Raw genomic sequence first — 20,874 nt, forward strand, 5'->3', positions numbered from 1 at the left:
AGAACTGTACCACAGACCTATAGAATAAATACCTGCTGTAGAAATCTTACGGAGAGTTTAATCCAAAAATGAGTTCAGCATCAATATTTAGAAACTTTTTTTAAAATTATTTATTTATTTACTTGAGAGCAACAGACACAGAGAGAAAGACAGATAGAGGGAGAGAGAGAGAATGGGCGCGCCAGGGCTTCCAGCCTCTGCAAACGAACTCCAGACGCATGCGCCCCCTTGTGCATCTGGCTAACGTGGGACCTGGGGAACCGAGCCTCGAACCGGGGTCCTTAGGCTTCACAGGCAAGCGCTTAACCGCTAAGCCATCTCTCCAGCCCTTAGAAACTTTTTAATAGCAAATGCAGGTTTGGAGTAACTGGTTTCTTTCTTTTTTTTTTTCTCATCTGAAAGTAAGATATCTAATTCTTGTTTTTCTCGTTTTCCTTTCTTTAATCTTTCTTCTGTATCTTCCTCTTCCCCTCCCTCCTTCCTTTATCTCATGAAGATGCCTGGTTCTCTCATCCTTTACGCATATTTGTGAAATCTTTGATGTACATTTCAGGAATCTTGGAATTTGGAGCTATGTAAGGATGCTTATCTGATCTTTCAAGATTAATCATTTAAAAGCCTCTTTAGCCCTTTGCCATGACTCATTTGCTTTCTTCTCTCCCTTTTAAAAGTTTTTCCTCATTGGTTCAAATGTTGGCTTAAGAACCTAATCTGTCTCGTATATTGAACTAACCCTTGTATCAGAGACATCAATTTTGAATTTTATTTTTGCCAATTTGTAAAAGTGCATAAGCAGATTTTTTTTTTTCCTCCTTAAGCTGCGTGCTGGTCCATTTGATGAGTTCCAGATTGCTACCATGCTAAAGGAAATTCTGAAAGGTCTGGACTATCTGCATTCTGAAAAGAAAATTCACCGAGACATAAAAGGTACACAAAGATCTTATATAATCCTGAGAAAAAATATATGCACTCTGAGGAATCCAAGGGTTTAAATATTTCTTTTTCTTTGCCTTCTAGCTGCCAATGTTTTGCTCTCAGAACAAGGAGATGTTAAACTGGCTGACTTTGGGGTTGCTGGCCAATTGACAGATACACAGATTAAAAGAAACACCTTTGTGGGAACTCCATTTTGGATGGCTCCTGAAGTTATTCAGCAGTCAGCTTATGACTCAAAAGTAAAGTATTACCTGTACAAACTGTTTTGTTTTTACTCATAAATTTTATGTAGCATGCTATCTTAGTTGCCACGCTATGTTATTTTTTTTTCCTTCTTTTTTCCAAGTGCTTCTTGAGTTAGGTCGTATTTTGCTTCTTGTTCATGCATCCCTTCATGTTGGTAATATTTGGACCCTGTTCATGTCAGTGGCTTTTCATCCAACTTGCAATAAATCCAAAAGTTGGTTTAGAGAGATGGCTCAGTGATTAAGGAGCTTGCATACAGGCTCTAATGACCGGAATTTGATTCTTCAGTACCCACGTAAAGCCAGAGTCACAAAGCGCCACATGCATCTGGAGTCCATTTGTAGCAGTGGCTGGAGGCCTTGGCATTCTCTCTCTCTCTCTCTTTGAAAATAAATTTAAAAACAATTTAAAAACCCTCAGATGGGTGTGGAGGCACATGTTTTTAATCCCAGCACTTGGGAGGCAGAGGTAGGATTACCATGAGTTTGAGGCCAATCTGAGACTACATGGTGAATCCCATGTCAGCCTGGGCTAGAGCTAGACCCCACCTCAAAAAACCACAAAAAGAAAACTTTCAAAGTCCTTGCTGTGACATATAAGATTCCACGTGGTCTGGCACCTTCAACCTCATCTTCTAGCTCTGTTTCCTTCTTCTCTAGTGGCCTAGTTTTTTCCCAAACACAGCAAGTTCTTCCTGACATAAGGGCCTTTTTTTCTTGTCATTTCCTTTGTCTGAAATAGCCTTCCTTCCAATCAGGTCTCTGCCTAACTATCCTCTTCACATATATTTATATAGTCATATTTATATTTCTTATTATCTGTCTCTCTTACTGGAATGTAAGCCCTTGAAAGCAGGGAATTTTTTCTGGCTTATTCACTACCTGAATATAATCATGCCTGTTATAAAGCATGGAATTCAAATTTTCACAAGTGAATTCAATTAATAAAAATTATTATGATACACCACATTTATTTTTTTATTTTTATTTTTTGGTTCATTTTAATTTATTTATTTGAGAGTTGACAGAGAGAGAGAGAGAGAGGCAGATAGAGAGACAGAGAGAGAATGGGCGCGCCAGGGCTTCCAGCCACTGCAAACGAACTCCAGACACGTGCACCCCCTTGTGCATCTGGCTAACCTGGGTCCTGGGGAATCGAGCCTCGAGCGGGGGTCCTTAGTCTTCACAGGCAAGCGCTTAACTGCTAAGCCATCTCTCCAGCCCACCACATTTCTTTTTTTTTTCTTTTTTTGGTTTTTTGAGGTAGGGTCTCACTGTGGCTCAGGCTGACCTGGAATTGTAGTCTCAGGGTAGCCTTGAACTCTCGGAGATCCTCCTACCTCTGCCTCCTGAGTGCTGGGATTAAAGGCATGCGCCACCACGCCCGGCTTATATTTCTTAAAATACATTAATACTATATAAGACCACCATATTCTATAGACTTCTTTGACAGTATGCTAGAATGGAGTTTCAATATACCTTTTCTTCTGTGTTTTGCTTTAGGCTGATATTTGGTCTCTGGGCATCACTGCTATTGAACTTGCCAAGGGAGAACCACCTAACTCCGATATGCATCCAATGAGAGTCCTGTTTCTCATTCCCAAAAACAATCCTCCAACACTAGTTGGAGAATTTACTAAGTCTTTTAAGGAATTTATTGATGCTTGCCTGAATAAAGATCCATCATTTGTGAGTATATAGTGCTACTACTATGTGTTTTCTATTATCAGCTATATTTGTACCATAGGCAGCTTTTCCTACATCCAATGCATATGAAAATCATCTAAGATCCATCCAGAAGGCTGCCTTTTTTTCTGTCTTACTAATTCTGCTTAGTTCTTAACCAGATCCTTTATCCTTTTCTCCTCCTGAACATCTCCTCAGTCCCCAACTTACTGCTTATTTTTGGATCATTTCCTATTTCAAGAAGAAAAATTTGAGAAATAAAATGAATCTAATATTATTTATGCACGATTGTAAATATTCGTGGTGATTTTTCCACCTGTGTCTTCATTTTTCCTTCAATGTAGTGCTTATATTAACCGTTTCTATTTAATGTTTAGAAGCTCCAGGTTTAAGTGGCAGACTTCTGCTGGTCTTGTGACTTCCTTATTTACTGAAGCTGCCCTGTGACTCCTAGAGACTTAGAAATATGCACGGACTGCCTAAGCTTGATAGAACTTCTTTTATGTTGCTAACAAACATTCCAATATTAATAAGATTCTTAAAGAAACTATTTTCCACAACGCTTGGTGTTTGCATTTAGATGAAATAAGAATTGGTGTTTGATAGAGAAGGAATTATAAGACATGGGCAGGGGCTTGGAGTTATAGGATATGAGCAGATGATAGCAAAATTATAGTCCTGCTCATTTTCATTAAATTTACCATCAATGCAATTAAAATGCTTTAAAGCATTGTTTTGAAATATTTTTTTAATTCCTTTCTTCTAAAAACTGATGCTTTTAAGAAGGGTTTGCCTGTCAATTTGCCGATAGGTATACTACATTCTGCCCATTGGGCTTTAACAAATTTGGCTGCCAAAATAAGAAATTTAATGTGGTTACCTTGAGCCACTTTAAAAATAGAAGTGCTGCTGGGTGTGGTGGCGCAAGCCTTTAATCTCAGCACTCCAGAGGCAGAGGTAGGTATACTGCCGTGAGTTCGAGGCCACCCTGAAACTACATAGTGAATTCCAGGTCAGCCTGAACTAGAGTGAGACCCTACCTCAAAAAAGCAAAACAAACAAACAAACAAAAAAATAGAAGTGCTGGGCTGGTGAGATAGCTTAGTAGTTAAGGCATTTGTTTGCAAAGCCATAGGACCCAAGTTTGCTTCCCCAGGACCCACGTAAGTCAGATGCACAAGGGGGCGCATAGAGGTGGTTTGCAATGGCTGGAGTCCCTAAAGTGTCCATTCTCTCTCCCCCCTTGTCACTCTCTCGAATAAATAAATAAAAATAAAATATTTAAAAAACAAAAGTGCCAGTGTCCTGTGGCATTTTAATTGTCTTCATCTATATAGAGATGATTTTATAGATTTCAGGCTAATAATTCAAATGATTTTAAGCACCCATTACAATCCTTAAAACCTTCTTAATTAGTAGGTATGCATCTTTCTTTTTTTTTTTTTTGCCTTAGCGTCCTACAGCCAAAGAACTATTGAAACATAAATTCATTGTAAAAAATTCAAAGAAGACTTCCTATCTGACTGAATTGATTGATCGCTTTAAGAGATGGAAGGCCGAAGGACACAGTGATGATGACTCAGATTCTGAGGGTTCTGACTCGTACGTACAAATTGTTTACTTTCTATGGTGGTAGCCCCTTCTCACATGTGCCGTCCTTTGCAGTAATTTATTATGCATGCTGCAGCTTCCAATATAAAACGGTGCAATTCCTTTTTAGGCACAGTCTGTAGAATATAATGAATTTGGAGGCACACTTTTCAAGGAAGGCAAAAGCTCTGGTGTTACATGGTCTTGGTCTAACCCCTAGTGGATACTCGAGTATATTACAAAATTTTTGGAATAAGATTTGATTATTGGTATTGTTACATGGGTTTATAAATAGAAATGAGAAATCATGCTTACTCATACTTTGATGGCTATCTGTAGCATCCTTCTGGAGAACTAATCTCTAGGCCATTCCTACCTCTTGGCCATATACTCTACTGAAATTAGACTGCATTTCAGTATTTGCTTAGGAATGATTTTTATCCCTTGAAAGAAGTTAGTTTTTAGTTGTTTTTTTTTTTTTCTTTGGTTTTTCAAGGTAGGGTTTCGCTCTAGCCCAGGCTGACCTGGAATTCACTATAGGTTAAAGCTGTCCTTGAACTCATGGTGATCCTCCTACCTCTGCCCCCTGAGTGCTGGGATTAAAGATGTGCACCACCACGCCTGGCACAGATAGTATTTTTAATGGCAGTATTTATGTTAATAACTCCACTTCCAAGTGCGTGTCTTAAGTTTGACTAAGAAAGTCTGTAGGCTACACAAGAATTTACTCTTCTTCTTTTTTTTTTTTTTTTGGTTTTTCGAGGTAGGGTCTCACTCTGGTCCAGGCTGACCTGGAATTCACTCTGTAGTCTCAGGGTGGCCTCGAACTCACAGTGATCCTCCCACCTCTGCCTCCCGAGTGCTGGGATTAAAGGCGTGCGCCACCACGCCCGGCCAAGAATTTACTCTTCTTACAAAGGGACTGGCACAAAGGGAGCACTACATTTCTTCAGATATTTTCTTGGTCTCCTTCATTTATGAAAAATTGGCTAACATTAAAATTAAAAGGGGGCGCTGGGGAGATGGCTCAGTGTTTAAAAAGATACTTTCTTGCAAAGTCTGCCATCCTGCGTTCAATTCCCCAGTACCCATGTACAGCCAGATGCACAAAGTGGCACATGAACTCCATGCATCTGGAGTTCATTAGCAGTGGCAAGAGGACTCGGTGCACCCATAGACATCGTCTCTCTCTCTCCCTCCTTGTAAATAAATAAATAAATAAAATTAAAATGGACAAAATATATCAGGATAGACTAGGAAGGTTGGTCAGCAGTTAAAGGCTTTTGCTTACAAAGCTTTCTGGGCCAGTTTCAATTCCCCAGTTCTTATGTAAAGCCAGATGCACAAAGTGGCACATGGATCTGAAGTTCTTTTGCAGCAGCAAGAGACTGTGGTATGCCCACATGCTTCCTCTCTCTCTTTCCTTGCAAATAAAAATATTTTAGCCGGTCACGGTGGCGCACACCTTTAATCCCAGCACTCGGGAGGCAGAGGTAGGAGGATCACCGTGAGTTCGAGGCCACCCTGAGACTCCATAGTGAATTCCAGGTCAGCCTGTGGTATAAGGAAACCCTACCTTGAAAACCCAACCAACGAACCAAACAAACAAGCATGGGCTGGAGAGATGGCTGAGCAGTTAAGACACTTGCCTGTGAAGCCTAAGGACTCATGTTCGACTCTCCAGGTCCCACATAAGCCAGACACACAGTGACACAAGCACACACGTTTGAACATGCTCCTAAGGGGATGCATGCATATGAAGTTCAATTGCAGTGGCTGGAGACCCTAGCATGCTAATTCTCTCTCATGCTCTCATAAAAAAAAAAAAAAAAAAAAAGGACCCGGGCGTGATGGCACATGCCTTTAGTCCCAGCACTTAGGAGGCAGAGGTAGGAGGATCACTGTGAGTTCAAGACTACCTTGAGAATACAGAGTGAATTCCAGGTCAGCTTGGGCTAGAGTGAGACCCTACTTCAAAAAACAAAACAAAAAAAAATTAGTCTGATGGGCTTGATTAAAAAATATGTGTGTGTGTGTGTTAAAAAATTATATATATAATATAGAGTAAGATTGTATGCATGTTATATATAATATATATGTATGTATCAGAATAGTTTGTACATGTTCTAATACCTTACAGCCCATGAAAACCGTTCAGTGAAACCTTCAAAATATAAGTCATGCTACTGGAAATATGGTTTGGTCACTGGGGAGTGGATGGGGGCAGGTATTTATACATGTAGATCTCTACATGGGAGTTGCTTGTGCTCTTAGCAGTGACAAACATTGCTACACTTTAGTAAAATGTAGTATCCACTGGAAACTGAGAGCAAATGCTGTGTTATATTGTGAGATATTAACCATTAGGATATTTATCTCTTCAGATTCTTCCTGTATTAACTTGAAATTCTTTTTTAAATTTTTTTGTGTTTATTCTTATTTATTTATTTGAGAGCGACAGACAGAGAAATAGGCAGAAAAGTAGAGAGAGAATGAGTTTCCCAGGGCCTCCAGCCATGCAAAGAAACTCCAAATGCATGTGCTACCTTGTGCATCTGGTTTATGTGGGTCCTGGGGAATTGAGCCTCGAACCAGGGTCCTTAGGCTTCACAGACAAGCACTGAACCACTAAGCCAGCTCTCCAGGCCTTATCTTGAAATTTTTACCATGTGGAATTACCAATTTGTAAGTGTTTCTTTGCAATCCCCTTAGGGAATCTACCAGCAGAGAGAATAACACTCATCCTGAATGGAGTTTCACCACTGTGCGAAAGAAGCCTGATCCCAAAAAACTACAGAATGGGGCAGTATGTATATATAGCGAGATAATTTCTTTCTTTCTTCACTTATTTTGTTGGGTTAGCATGCGGAGTAATGGATTTCATCATGCCATCTTCATACATATCATTGTACTTTATGCTCATTCCATCGCTTCCTGTTTTATGAGGTCAATTTATTTATTTGTTGGCGATTTTATATATAATTCTTTCCATCCCCCATTTCCCTCTCTTGCCCTCCTCCCCCTTGCAGAGCCTCATCTTTTATAGTCATTTTACTCACTGCCTCTTGTTACACTTTTTTCAGTCTGTGGGATGAGATTGCAATGTGAAAAACTGTTAGAATTTATTACCCCTTCATGCCTATCTGCCTCACCGTGTACATAATCTGCTTCATTTATCATTAGTTGTAAGCTAATTAAGAGATGATTATAGAAGTCATTTAAGGGCCATTGATATGTTTAAAATGCATTCTATGTAGATACATAAGCCCGGGGAATCATAATGCTAGAAGCTAGGGGCCTTTGGCTGATGGATGAGAATTAGTGATAGGAATAAAGCATAGGGACTTGCCTTATCTGATGTCTTTTTCTTGCTTATTTGAGAGAGAGAGAGAGAGAGAGAGAGAGAGAGAAAGAGGCAGAGAGAGAGAGAGAGGGAGAGAGGGAGGGAGAGAGAGAGAATGGGTGAACCAGGGCCTTCAGCCACTGCAAACAAATTCCAGACACGTGTGCCCCTTGTGTGCAGGTGTGACATTGCATGCATGTGTTACTTCGTCTGGCTTACGTGCGACCTGGAGATTCAAACATGCAATCGTTTCCTTTTCCTTTTTTTTTTTTTTTTGTTTGTTTGAGGTAAGGTCTCACTTTGGCCCAGGCTGACCTGGAATTCACTATGTAGTCTCAGGGTGGCCTTGAACTCATGACAATCCTCCTACCTCTGTCTCCCAAGTGCTGGGATTAAAAGCGTGCGCCACCACACCTGGCTTTCAAACATGCATTCTTTGGCTTCACAGGCCCACACCTTCACCCTTAAGCCATCCCTCCAGCCCATATTTATTTACTTATTTGAGAGAAAGAGGCAGAGAGAAATTGATGTCTTTTGAAGGGAGAATTTATATTAGTTCACATGTGTTGTAAGATAACTAAAGAAACATGAATGATTAGTTTAATTTGTGTGTATAATCTGTATTATTTATTCAAAGGAACAAGATCTTGTGCAAACCTTGAGCTGTTTGTCGATGATAATCACACCTGCATTTGCTGAAGTAAGTACAGGCGATTTAGCATTGGGTATCTCTTTTAAGTGATAGTACATTTGAAATGCTCTAGCTATCATTCTTTCTCAGCTTAAGCAGCAAGATGAGAACAATGCCAGCAGAAATCAGGCAATTGAAGAACTTGAGAAAAGTATTGCTGTGGCTGAAGCCGCCTGTCCTGGCATCACAGATAAAATGGTGAAGAAATTAATTGAAAAATTTCAAAAGTAAGTTTGAAATATATTTTTTACATCATGTTTATATTTTTGTCGTGTGTTGATATGAAGCAATGTAACTACTTTGATGAAGTCATTTAAATTATTGCTGCCAAATCAATTTTTTGTTTATCAATCTTACACGTTAGCATTTAGGCTCTTACAGCCATACCACCCTGAATGTACCCGATCTTGTCTAATCTCAGAGTCTAGCAGGATAGGGCCTGGCTAGGACTTGAATGTGAGACACATTAACTTTTGAAATACTATGCTTAGACATTACAAGGTGTTTACTTTGCCACTGAGTGAAGCAGCCTGGATTTTTTGTTCTTTCTCTACTAGTAGAAAGGTAGACAGAAGTCACGGAGCATGTTCCTATTTGGACACATGTAAACGTTATTAGGAATGCTTTCCTTTTTGCCACTGCTCTTGGCATCTGCAGAAATACCACTGTTCTTATACTTTCCAGTGGTAAAGTTCCTAAGTTTTAGCCCATATGATAAGGAAAGGATTTTAGGTAAAGAATCTCAGTGCAGACAGTAATAGGCCTTTCTGTTTGACTTCTATTTCTACACTGTCTTTAGAAGTACAGGTTTGATTTTTTTCCCCAAAAATTCTTACATTAAAAAAAAGAGGGCTGGAGAGATGGCTTAGCGGTTAAGCGCTTGCCTATGAAGCCTAAGGACCCCGGTTCGAGGCTCGGTTCCCCAGGTCCCACGTTAGCCAGATGCACAAGGGGGCGCACGCGTCTGGAGTTCGTTTGCAGAGGCTGGAAGCCCTGGCGTGCCCATTCTCTCTCTCTCCCTCTATCTGTCTTTCTCTCTGTGTCTGTCGCTCTCAAATAAATAAATAAAATTAAAAAAAATAGTCTTAAGTTCCTGGGCCTCATTTAGACCCATTAAGTCAGAATTGTAGAAAATTATGATGGGAGTTAGAAATATTTAAAAAAAAAGACATGTGGGGTGTGTGTGTGTGTATCTATCCACACTCATTCCTGAGCTTTGGGAAATTCTAAAGTGCTAGCAATTTTAGCTTTAAACCCATTAGGTGTCTTCTCATTACACCTTTATATTTTTTTTTGTATTCACCATGCCAATTGGCAACAAGGTAGAAGAAAGTATATGGCCTGTGAAGCCACTCTTAAATTATCTTTCCATCCAATAAAGCCTACCAGCACTTGTGAGCTAAACTCCTCTAAAAATCCCTTAGATTTTAACAGAAAACTCCCACCTGTTTTCTTTTTTGCAAACAAATTAATTGCACATTGTAAAATTGGATGCAGAGGGATGTTTGGACTCCTTTATAGTTTCACATTTATATGATGAGATTCAATCAAATGAATTTATCTCCTTGACTGAGTAGTTCATTCACTGCAGAGTTCATGTGACTGAGAAATGGAAATTGCGGGCTGGAGAGATGGCTTAGCGGTTAAGCGCTTGCCTGTGAAGCCTAAAGACCCTGGTTTGAAGCTCGGTTCCCCAGGTCCCACGTTAGCCAGATGCACAAGGGGGCACACGCATCTGGAGTTTGTTTGCAGTGGCTGGAAGCCCTGGCGCGCCCATTCTCTCTTTGCCTCCTTCTCTCTGTCTGTTGCTCTCAAATAAATAAATAAATAAAATTTTTAAAAAGAAATGGAAATTGCTGCACATTTGCATATCAATTTAAGTTTTTCTTAATTTCATAGGTGTTCTGAAGATGAATCCTCCTAAGAGATTTCTTGTCATTGTTGACTGCTGTTGCATATGGACCCAGAGAACCCCACCAAAGCTACATCAAGCTTAACAGTGCTTAATTCATCAGTTCCTTGTGCCTTTTGGATCTTTGCGACATTGAAGATGTAGAAGAAGCTAATCAACTATTTTGTGATGGTGGCTATCATTTTGTATTTTAAAGAGATTATTTTGTAAGGAATAATTTTTAATACTGTAGTTTCACCTGTCTTGTAGTAAATGTTGAGATACAGTTGTTGATTTTAGGTATCGTGATTTCTTAAGTTACTGGGAAAAAAAATGCCCTTGGTTTTTGAACCTTTAATTAACTGTACACTCATAAAACATGCAGGTCTTTCAAGGTCATTCTAAAAATTCAACTTTTATGAATGATCAACCTTACAAAAGCACTTCACACAAGCATATTCTGAAAATGACTATTTATAGGGGGTACAAATAATTCACACCTTCTTCAAACAAACTTTTCTAATGAGTTCTTGGAAATTTCACCTAGAAAAAGTGTGGAGCTTTCTACCAAGTCATTATGAATCCATTAGTGGTGATCAGTTTTAAGAAGCCTGTGTTTGACGTATTCATAGGCAACATGTAGCAACAGAAGTACCTCCTGGTGCATTTCTCTTCTTTCTCAAATGGACAAAACAGTTAACCCTTATTTAATATGGTTAGACATTTAAAGCAATATCATTTAGCCAAGGATTCTTTTTGTTATACTAGAGGAATTAGTCTGGCTTCGTTCTTTAACCCTTTGGGTCAAATCATATCTTACATGCTTGGATTTAAAAAGCTTTACGAAGCTTATTGACATGAGATTAAATACCTGATCAACAGGTAAGACTGTAACAATACCAGCATCTTTTTGTCATGGTAATAAATTGTCCTATAAACTATTTATACATCTTTGTTCTTCATAATTACATAACATTGTGTATTCATTTTTGAAAGGGTATTTAAATGAATATTTTCCAGCACATATGAAAATAACCATACTACAGGATGATGTCTGTCCATACAAAAGTAATTTAGACTGTACAGTTAATTTTCAGTTATATTTATGCTACTGTTAAGTGAGTAATAGCCTTTTCTTTAAGCCTAGCATATATATATTAGGCCAGTCTAAGTGCTGAACTGGGGCCTTGTTTCTGTAGTTGTAGAATTATTGATATTAGTTTTGACAGTTAAAGTTTTATTGTCTCTATCTGCACATTTGGTTTTTGCACAAGTCATCTTTAAATAATAATTGCCAAATAATAGATGTTCTACATGCAAAGAATACAGCTTTTAATCAATGTGACCATTACTTTGCCTCTTTGTTGAAAATGCAAATACTTGAGAAAGTTGTAATATCATATGCCAAGAAAATTCATTGTGCCTATATTGTAACAGCGATCTTTAAGTGCTTGTACTTTGAAGTAATGGGTCAGTTAAACTATTCATCTGCTTATAACTAAATCTAAATTACAATTTGTTATCCATAGAGCTCTACAAATAATTTTGTGGCTCATATCATGGATTAACTTAATAGTTTAAAAAAAAACAAAAGCAGCAAGTTTGTAAATTGGTCATGTGAAACTTCACAACAAATATAAATTGTACTGTTCATTCATTATAGTTATTAGCCCTGTAAACTGTTTCTAGTTAAAGCACACTCCAGTGTTTGGGGGGGTGTTTAAAATAAATATTTAAATTTCATGGTCCTCAATGTTTGTTTTCTTGAGAGGGGTATAATATGTTATATTAATTATTTCAAAATATTTATCCTTTGTCCATTAGTTTATTGTTGAAATATAATCAAGTTTTTGTTATGACCTAAAATATGCTTTTCATGTTATTAAGAATTGACTCTATGGCTGGAGGGATGGCTTAGCGATTAAGACGTTTGCCTGCAAAGTCAAAGGACCCAGGTTCAATTCCCCAGGACCCACATTAGCCAGATGCACAAGGGGCGCAAGCGCCTGGAGTTTGTTTGCAGTGGCTGGAGGCTCTGGTGCACCCACTCTCATTCTCTCTCTCTCCCTCTTTCTCTGTCAAGACAAAATAAATAAATAAATAATGAAAAATTAAAAAAATAAAGAATTGACTTTAGCTACAGTGAGCACATATCCTGATTTCTGATTTCTGTCTGTTATTTTAACCAAATTAATAGTCTTCTTTCAAAAATGTCCTCGGGGCTGGAGAAATGGCTTAGCAGTTAAGGCACTTGCCTGCAAACCCTAAGGTCCCAGGTTCAGTTCTCCAGGTCTCATGAAAGTCAGATGCACATAGTGGCACATACGTCTAGAGTTTGTTTGTAGTTGTTAGAGGCCCTGGCGTGCCCATTCTCCCCACCCCCCCCCACTTGTCTCTAATAAAGAAATAAAAATAAATTAGAAAAAACTAAATGTCCTCAGACAATATATTAGATGGTCTTTTAGCATTTTATTAAAATATCACATACACATTTAAACACTATACTTATTGAAGAAAACCTACATTTAACAAAGGTTTTTCAGAAATTGAAATTTGATGAAAAATGTCATGTGGTTTAAAGAACTTGGAGTTCCAAGGGAAAGTTCCAGGTAAACTTGAGCTTCCGGGATCTGTAGAATTAATATATAGGTCATCAGGCTTCAGAATTTCTTAGCATTAAATAAATGCTCTATACCCATGATATATGTGTGTGTGTGTGTGTGTGTGTGTGTGTGTGTGTCCAGGAACAGAAAGGAAAACAGTAGGATGAGGTATATTCAAAAGAATTGTTATGATATAGTGACCTAAAGAGTAAGAAATGGTGTTATCCATCTTTTCTCATCGTAACATGTAAAAAATGACTTGTTTATGTAATTACTTAATTTCTTTGAAAATTTTATTTAAATTATCTTGAAAAATCTCAGATGGAATATAATTTTTAAAAAGGTCTCATATAGCAAGCTTTGTCTTCCAGGGAAACTTGTAGAGAAATATTGAATAGAACTGCAGGCTGGAGAGATGGCTTAGTGGATAAGATTTTTCCTGTCAAGCCTAAGGACCCAAGTTCGATTCCCCAGTACCCACTTAAGCCTTACACACAAGGTGGAGCACATGTATCTAAAGTTTGTTTGTAGTGCCTGGAGGCCCTGGTGTGCCCATTCTCTCTCTTTTTCTCCCTCTGCCTCTCCTTCTCCCTCAAATAAATAAATAAAATAAAATTAGAAAACAAAGAAGAGAATTACAAGCTAAACATTGTGTGCACTTATAATCCTAATTCTTGGGAGTTTGAGGCAACAGGATCATAAATTAAAGGCCAGCCTAAACTACATAGTGAGATCCTGTCTCCAAAAAGTCAAAAATAAACAATGACCATGGGGGGTGGAGGGAAACAGAATTTTGGTTTACCATTGTTTGGTGTAAATGCCATCACTTTTATTTTAGTTACTATTCATGTGTCCTTTTCCACTCTGACAATACATTTCCTCTTGCCTCTGTCCTTTTCCCTATTTTGAAACTATCCTGATCCTTAGGACAGAACCAATTCCTCTTGAAATCTGCTAAGACAAAAGGAAGACCATCCTTACAACTTCTTTTTCAGTGGATTTTTCCATTGCTCTTTATTAAATTAACACACCATTTCTTTACTTACACACATGCAACAAAGATATGGCAAAAATAAATTTTGTCAGGAGAGATTTGATAAATGGACCTGTTAACTTTTATCTTACTACTTGTAATAAATAGTTAACAATTGAGAAGTTATGAGTCAGACATCATACTATCCTTCTCAGGCATATATCTGGTTGTATACCTTGGTCCAATCAATCCATGAATATCCGGCGATTAAAATTCTGCCAAATTATTATTAATTCAAAATGTGTTCTGGTGAGAGGCTCTATTCCACTTTCTTGGTCTTGCAGTTGTAGGAGGATCATACTCCACATCTATAAAAATTGACATCCTCATATATAACGTCTGTATGAGCAAATGTGTACTGGTGATAACAAATACTCCCTTCAACCTGCCAGAGTGCTGGGAAGGATAAGGCATGTCCCAGAGTCTGCTCTGAGGAAATAGATGAATAAAGCTCAGGGAATGATCTTTCATTGGATCTTTCATGAGCTACGTACCCAACGTGAAAAAATTCCCATAACATCAATCAAGGGTGACTAAGAAAAGAGTTAACGGAAGGTCCCTATTTCTTACTTAAGCTGATAACCTGGAACTGGCCCCGGAATGTTCACAGAGTTCATGTGTTTAAGCTAAAAAGTAATTGCATGGTTTTAGCAAAGTCCTATCTTCGGTAACCGGGATAGTGGAAGGGGCACCTTCATCTTCCTCGTCTAGCTGTAGACTACCAGAAGACAAGCGGATTCGGGCCATGGGCGACTTTCCTCCTTTGCCATACAAAGAGTAGTAGTCTGGTTTTAGAATCTCTGGGTCTGAATCACTGGATTCACTTGTCACATACCTTTCTGCTGTGCTCTGATCCACTAGAACTGCTGGGAATTCCTGCTCTGCAAACATACATGTCAACAGATCTGCTTTCCTGCTCAGAGCAGGACAAGGCCCTAAAGGCCTGAATTCTGACCCAAAAGGAAAACGGATAGTTTTCATGTCTGATTGGCTCTGGGACCGTGTAGGAATTTGCTCTTCAATATTATATGCAAATGCATCATCTAAACCTGGATCTCCTTCTTCAAGATCTATATTGACATTGCTTCTACCACTAGCTCTGGCCATAGCTTCTTGGAGATCATGAAGGTCTTGCTGTAAGCTCTTCATCCGGGTACTCCGTGGGCTTCTTCTGGGTGGCTTGATCCCACCAGGCTCTATGAAGCTGTCTGGTCTCGCCCTTTCCTCCGCCATTATTGGAGACATTCTGGGCACCTGGGGTGGCTTGTCCACATAAAAAAAGACCTGAGGAGGCATAATGTCAACCTGCTGACTAGTACAAGGAATGTAAGGCACATCGGTATAGGTTAGCTGCCTTGCTGGACTCACTTTGCGTGTGAAGCCAGACGATGTGCTTATGTGATTGTCAGAGAACTTAGAGCTTGTTTGGAAGGAGCTTAGAGGACTACGCTCCTCAAAGAAGTCTGTGGGATCAGGGTCAGTGTTAAAGACTGGGTCTGCATAAATGAAGGGGAAAGAGGAACTGCTTTGGGACTGATGTAATGATGTGGGATCAGCCTCTGGTTTGGAACGCTCGAGCTCAGCTGCAAATGTCACCTCCACTGCTGAGTTCCTCCTCCTACTGTCTAACACCGGCTCAGATATGTGAACTCCATTCACATTTCGGTAGTACCCACTGCCATATGTGAGTCTCAAATCTTCCACCTTGAAAGAAAGGATATGTTGATGTCAGAAGGAAAAAAAAAAGGCATTTAGTTGAGCTGGGGGGGGGGTCATAAATTAGCCACAAATTACAAAGGCACATTTCACAAAGTCATCTTCATTGTGTGTGCGTAATAACTTGTACCATATCCCAAGTTATATGAAAAGTTCATATAGCATTATTTTTTCTCATTAACACTACATTTCCAGCCTCCATGTTTTATGTCTTTTGGGCAACACTGCATTTCAAGCAGTTCAGTCTGGTAGCTATATCAATGAACCAGGCATTATGCCTGCTCTGCCTTTGACTACCTGTGTGGACCTCAAGCATAGCTAACCTTCTTGATCCTACTGTATCCCCAGTTTCTGTAATGTCATTGCAATTTGAAGGTGTGCCAGACTCTCCAAGGCTATAGGGGTACACATCAGTTATAGTTCACTAAATGACCTATTGACAGGAAATAGTGAACCAGCAGAACTTACCAAGAGGCTAACTTCCTTCAATGAAGTAACCTCAACACACACTGGGAGATTTTGACAGTGTCATTTCTTGGAAGCATATGAAAATTACATAAATGGGGCTGGAGAATATAGCTTAGTGGGTAAGTTGCTTGCCTGTGAAGCCTAAGGGCCCAGGTTTGATTCCCCAGCACCCACATAGGCCAGATGCACAAGGTGGCTCATGCATCTGGAGTTCATTTGCAGTGGCTAGAGGGCCTGGTGTGCACATTCTGTCCCTCTCAAATAAATAAATAAAGATGACACAAGTTACACTTATCTACAAAGTAGGAATTTTCAGAAGTCTTACTTGTTTTGACACGTCAGACAGTATGTCTGGTGACGACCTGCACTGTCTCTCATGATACTGAGATGGGTAATGCTTCCTGAAACCCCAAACAGAGAAGGTAATTAAAATCCCCAAATTCAACTTAAAATCAGTATGAGAGAAAGAAAAGAAAAGCATGTACCTTTCAAATGGCAAGCTCTTCAACCTCCCCTTTTTCCCATATTCCAAAAGTTGCCTTTGAGTTCTCCCACTGCCATAAAGAAAAAGATCATTAACTCCACCGTAAACCAGTAGACTGCTGACACCTACCCTCCTGTGTTGTCATAGCTAGACTAATAGCATATGTTGTGAATTTCTCACTATCACATTGGCAGTAATGCCCATTTGCCCCCAAACCAGGAACACAGCAATCTCAGCTACTCAGAACTAATACTTTTAAAATATTTTTCCCTTTTTTATTTATTTGAGAGTGACAGCCAGAGAGAGAAAGAGGCAGACAGAAAGAGAGAGAGAGAATGGGCATGCCAGGGCCTCCAGCCACTGTAAATGAACTCCAGACGCGTGCGCCCCCTTGTGCATCTGGCTAACGTGGGTCCTGGGGGATCGAGCCTTGAACCGGGATTCTTAGGCTTCACAGGCAAGCACTTAACTGCTAAGCCATCTATCCAGCCCCTACTTTTTTTTTTTCCACGGCAGGGTTTCACACTAGCCCAGGCTAACCTGAAACTCACTATACAGTCTCAGGGTGGCTCAAACTCTCAGTGACCCTCTTACCTCTGCCCCCCAAGTGCTGGGATTAAAAGCATGTGCCACCACTCCTGGCTAGAACTAATACTTTTTAATAAAAAATGTAAAAAGCCAACTGATTCTTTTTGTAAAAAAAAAAAAAAAATCTTTTATTTAGTTGAGAGAAAGAAAAGGTAGATAGAAAGGGAGAGAGACAGAGAATGTCTCTTCGCAACTGTAAACGAACTCCAGAGGCATGTGCCACCTTGTACACCTGGCTTACGTGGGTCCTGGGAAAATTAAACCTGGGGCTTCTGGCTTCGTAGGTAAAATATGCCTTAACTGCTAAGCCATCTCTCCAGCCCCCAAATGATTCTTATTTGACATAATTAGGAGGCTATGGCTAGGCTTCCAATTCATTGCAGAGGGCAAGCAGCTAACTAAACAGTAGAAAAAAAAAAAAGAATTGCAGCAGTTAGGCTTACACTAGCAAAGAAATCCAACCTACTGCTAGGAGAAACACTAGAGCCAAAACCACGAACTCTCAAGAATAATAAAATCCAAAAAGTCTGGGCCATTTATCACGGAAGTGCAAGGTCTGGCATGCCTCCCTGGCCCCGAGGCCATCACTGCACTACAGAGGATAACAGGGGATGTTTATAAGAACACAGGTCATTAAGAAAAGGGCAAAATATACTCAATACCATCTGTTTCAGAAGGAAGGGATTTGTAGAGTACACTTTGGAATGAGTCCATCCAAAATATGTCGTCAAAAAAAAAAATCTCCATGCTTACTGGGAAAGGCTTCCATGATTTGAAAAAAAAAAAAAATCTCTGATATGTGGAAGCATTTGATTAGAAGGTTTTTTAAAAAATCTTAACTAAGAGTTTTATAAGCTTTCCCGGTGATTGGCTAGGCGTGTATAGTCAAGTAAAAACAAGAGTCTGACTTCTGCCTTGCTTCCATTCCTCCAAGGTGTGACCTGTTGTGAGAAGCTTCTAGTGCAGTGTTGCTCAATCTTTTTTTAATCCCTTATCCCCTCCAGTGCTTTTTCACTTTCTTTTGCCCAACCACCACCAAACGATGTTGAACTTTCCTTCCACGGGTTTGCATGTCAACTCTCTACAAAGGACACAATTGGGCCATTGAATCCATTTTCTCAAGCTGCTTATGTCCCTCGGTCCTTGCTGTGAACCTGATTCAGCCCACGCCTGCCTCCTACTTGGGAAATGTTGACATAACACAGTGTACCAAGAACCAGCAGTGAGCAGGAGACATAAATTGTTTCAAGGGACTGAAATGGATTCTTGCTGGCTTGCTGGAATTTAATCTCCTATTGCCTCCCATGCCTTGAAAAAGAAGTGGTGTGCAGACTTTTTCCTACTTGGGGGCTTTAATTACCTGTAGCGGAAACTGGAACCCTTGCTGCACAGAAGAGTTTTGGGCTTTGATTTGGGCTCTTCAGAAAGCCTGAAGAAAGCATGGTACTCCACACAAGTCTTCCAGAAAGCCTTGCAGGCGTCTCGGCTAGCCATGGTGAACTCCAAAGTGTCTTTGCACAACACCTGTATAAACCAATTCCCATCAAGCCAAACATCCTTCATGAATATCAAAGGCTTTGTAAACTCACTGCCTTCCAAGCCATCAGTCTAGTGGTCCGCACAGCTTCTGATTTTTCACTTGACTCCCCATAGATGTCACACCTCCGGAAAGCAAATGATTTGGCAGGATTCCAAGGTGCAGCCCGAGCCCCGGGCTCCCACACAGAGTGGTCTCTAAGAAACCGAGGCTGGCTTTGCGCACTCCCTTTCACCTTAAATGCTTTTCTGCCCTGCTTCTTCTCTGCCAGGAACATTTTTATGAAGTTGTAAATTAGGTTAAAATGAACATCAAAGGGCATCCTTTCAAGGCGACAAGAGGTTATAAATGAGCAACAGGAAAGGGTAGGAGGAGATTTCCTTACAGATGGAAGGGGAAGGGTTTATGGGATGACTGCACGTACCCAAGTCTCTTCAATACATCAGCGCGAAATACTTATTTCTCCTTTTCAGTGGTATCTTGTACTGCTCTTTGAGTATACTTGAATCTGTCCCAGGGCAGTTTGGCTGCATGGACGTGCAGTTCAAGTTTTTTCCCACTCCCTGACTCGCTCCATAGCCCCGTTAGCCCAAGGCTGTGTGACTTGATTACAGCACTGCTTTTAGCGCTGACACCCCCTCTCTCATTGATTTCGAGGTTCCTGCATGCAGCCTCTGGGGCTTTCCATGAACAAATTGATATAATAAATAATTTACATAATGCCAAGATCCAGAGAATAAAACCCAAACCGGAAGACCAAAATTGGTTGATATACATGTTTCTTTTCCTTCATGGCCACTAAAGAATCCTTTCTAGGGCTGGAGAGATGGCTTAGGGGTTAAGGCGTTTGCCTGCAAAGCCAAAGGACCCCGGTTCAATTCCCCAGGACCCATGTTAGCCAGATGCACAAGGGGGCGCACACGTCTGGAGTTCCTTTGCAGTGGCTGGAGGCCCTGGCGCGCCCATTCTCTCTCTCTCTCTCTGACACTCTCAAATAAATAAATAAATGAACCAACAATCCTTTTCCATTTCCCACATCCAGCTTGACTTTAGACTATAGTAAGTATACAGTAATTTTTGCTTAAAAGATGTCAATAAAGATACTTTATAGGGGCTGGAAAGTTGGCTTAGCGGTTAAGCGCTTGCCTGTGAAGCCTAAGGATCCCGGTTCGAGGCTCGGTTCCCCAGGACCCACGTTAGCCAGATGCACAAGGGGGCGCACGCGTTTGGAGTTCGTTTGCAGAGGCTGGAAGCCCTGGCGTGCCCATTCTCTCTCTCTCTCCCTCTATCTGTCTGTCTCTCTGTGTCTGTCGCTCTCAAATAAATAAATAAAAAATTTTTTAAAAAGATACTTTATAGAAACTGAGCAGAGAACAACAAATGATTATCTCCACAGTTCTAGATCTGCCATAGTTCTAGATCATTGCCATTTGACTCACCACATCCCTCCAACAGGGTTTCTGTGACTTGTCTTTCAGCCTGGGTGCCTCATTTTCCTATCACTTTATTCAATCTGAACTGCACATCAGTTGTCTTAGTGTTCTGTCTTTAGTAAACACGTGACTATATCTGGCTTAGAGGTCAAAGAGGAACAGCTCAGCCCTCAGGGCCAGCCAACTTTCACCAGTCCTGTGGAGTAACCCCCGAGACATTCCAAGTGAACAGAAATAAAAGAATTGCTTAGAAAGCCACTTACCAAAATATTAGCATGAAGTTTGATGAGAAAATGCTTTCTCTTAAAACTCAACTTGCGGATCTTAGCCCAGTTGAAAGTATTGATCTTTGTATTTCCCTTGTAATAAAACACATAGCAAATTTCAGAATGCATCAGCAGAAGTTGATTTGTAACACAATGCAAATGATAGAAAATACACTTCACTGGAACTCAGTAGATGGCTCAGTGGTTAAAGATACTTGCTTGCAAAACCTGATGGTCCAGGATCCATTCCCTAGTACCCACATAAATCCAGATGAACAACCATCTGACATTTGTTTGCAGAGGCAAAGCCATCCTAGCGAACACACATACACACAAGTAAATAAGTAAATAAATAGTATCTTAA

The 20,874-nt window shown here is 40.0% G+C and overlaps 2 protein-coding genes across 4 annotated transcripts in view; one reads left to right on the forward strand and one right to left on the reverse strand.

Moving 5' to 3' along the window:
• The window catches only part of Stk26 (serine/threonine kinase 26), a 71,665-nt gene extending 59,535 nt beyond the window's left edge, over positions 1–12,130 (forward strand). For all 3 annotated transcript variants that reach the window (XM_004653971.3, XM_045140741.1, XM_045140742.1), the window contains exons 5-12: positions 819–927; positions 1,018–1,175; positions 2,685–2,870; positions 4,321–4,469; positions 7,170–7,263; positions 8,438–8,500; positions 8,582–8,718; positions 10,391–12,130. In XM_004653971.3, the coding sequence (XP_004654028.1) occupies positions 819–927; positions 1,018–1,175; positions 2,685–2,870; positions 4,321–4,469; positions 7,170–7,263; positions 8,438–8,500; positions 8,582–8,718; positions 10,391–10,415 (921 nt within the window). In that variant the 3' untranslated portion in view covers positions 10,416–12,130. The remainder of the gene's footprint in view (positions 1–818; positions 928–1,017; positions 1,176–2,684; positions 2,871–4,320; positions 4,470–7,169; positions 7,264–8,437; positions 8,501–8,581; positions 8,719–10,390) is intronic.
• Positions 12,131–14,017: 1,887 nt separating this feature from the next.
• The window catches only part of Frmd7 (FERM domain containing 7), a 57,696-nt gene continuing 50,839 nt past the window's right edge, over positions 14,018–20,874 (reverse strand). The window contains exons 8-12 of the mRNA XM_004653973.2: positions 20,508–20,603; positions 18,635–18,798; positions 16,688–16,756; positions 16,528–16,603; positions 14,018–15,722 (exon numbers count right to left, since the gene is read on the reverse strand). Of these exons, the coding sequence (XP_004654030.2) occupies positions 14,640–15,722; positions 16,528–16,603; positions 16,688–16,756; positions 18,635–18,798; positions 20,508–20,603 (1,488 nt within the window). The 3' untranslated portion in view covers positions 14,018–14,639. The remainder of the gene's footprint in view (positions 15,723–16,527; positions 16,604–16,687; positions 16,757–18,634; positions 18,799–20,507; positions 20,604–20,874) is intronic.

The sequence above is a fragment of the Jaculus jaculus genome, chromosome X (genome assembly GCF_020740685.1).
Source record: "Jaculus jaculus isolate mJacJac1 chromosome X, mJacJac1.mat.Y.cur, whole genome shotgun sequence".
Taxonomy (NCBI): Eukaryota; Metazoa; Chordata; class Mammalia; order Rodentia; family Dipodidae; genus Jaculus; species Jaculus jaculus.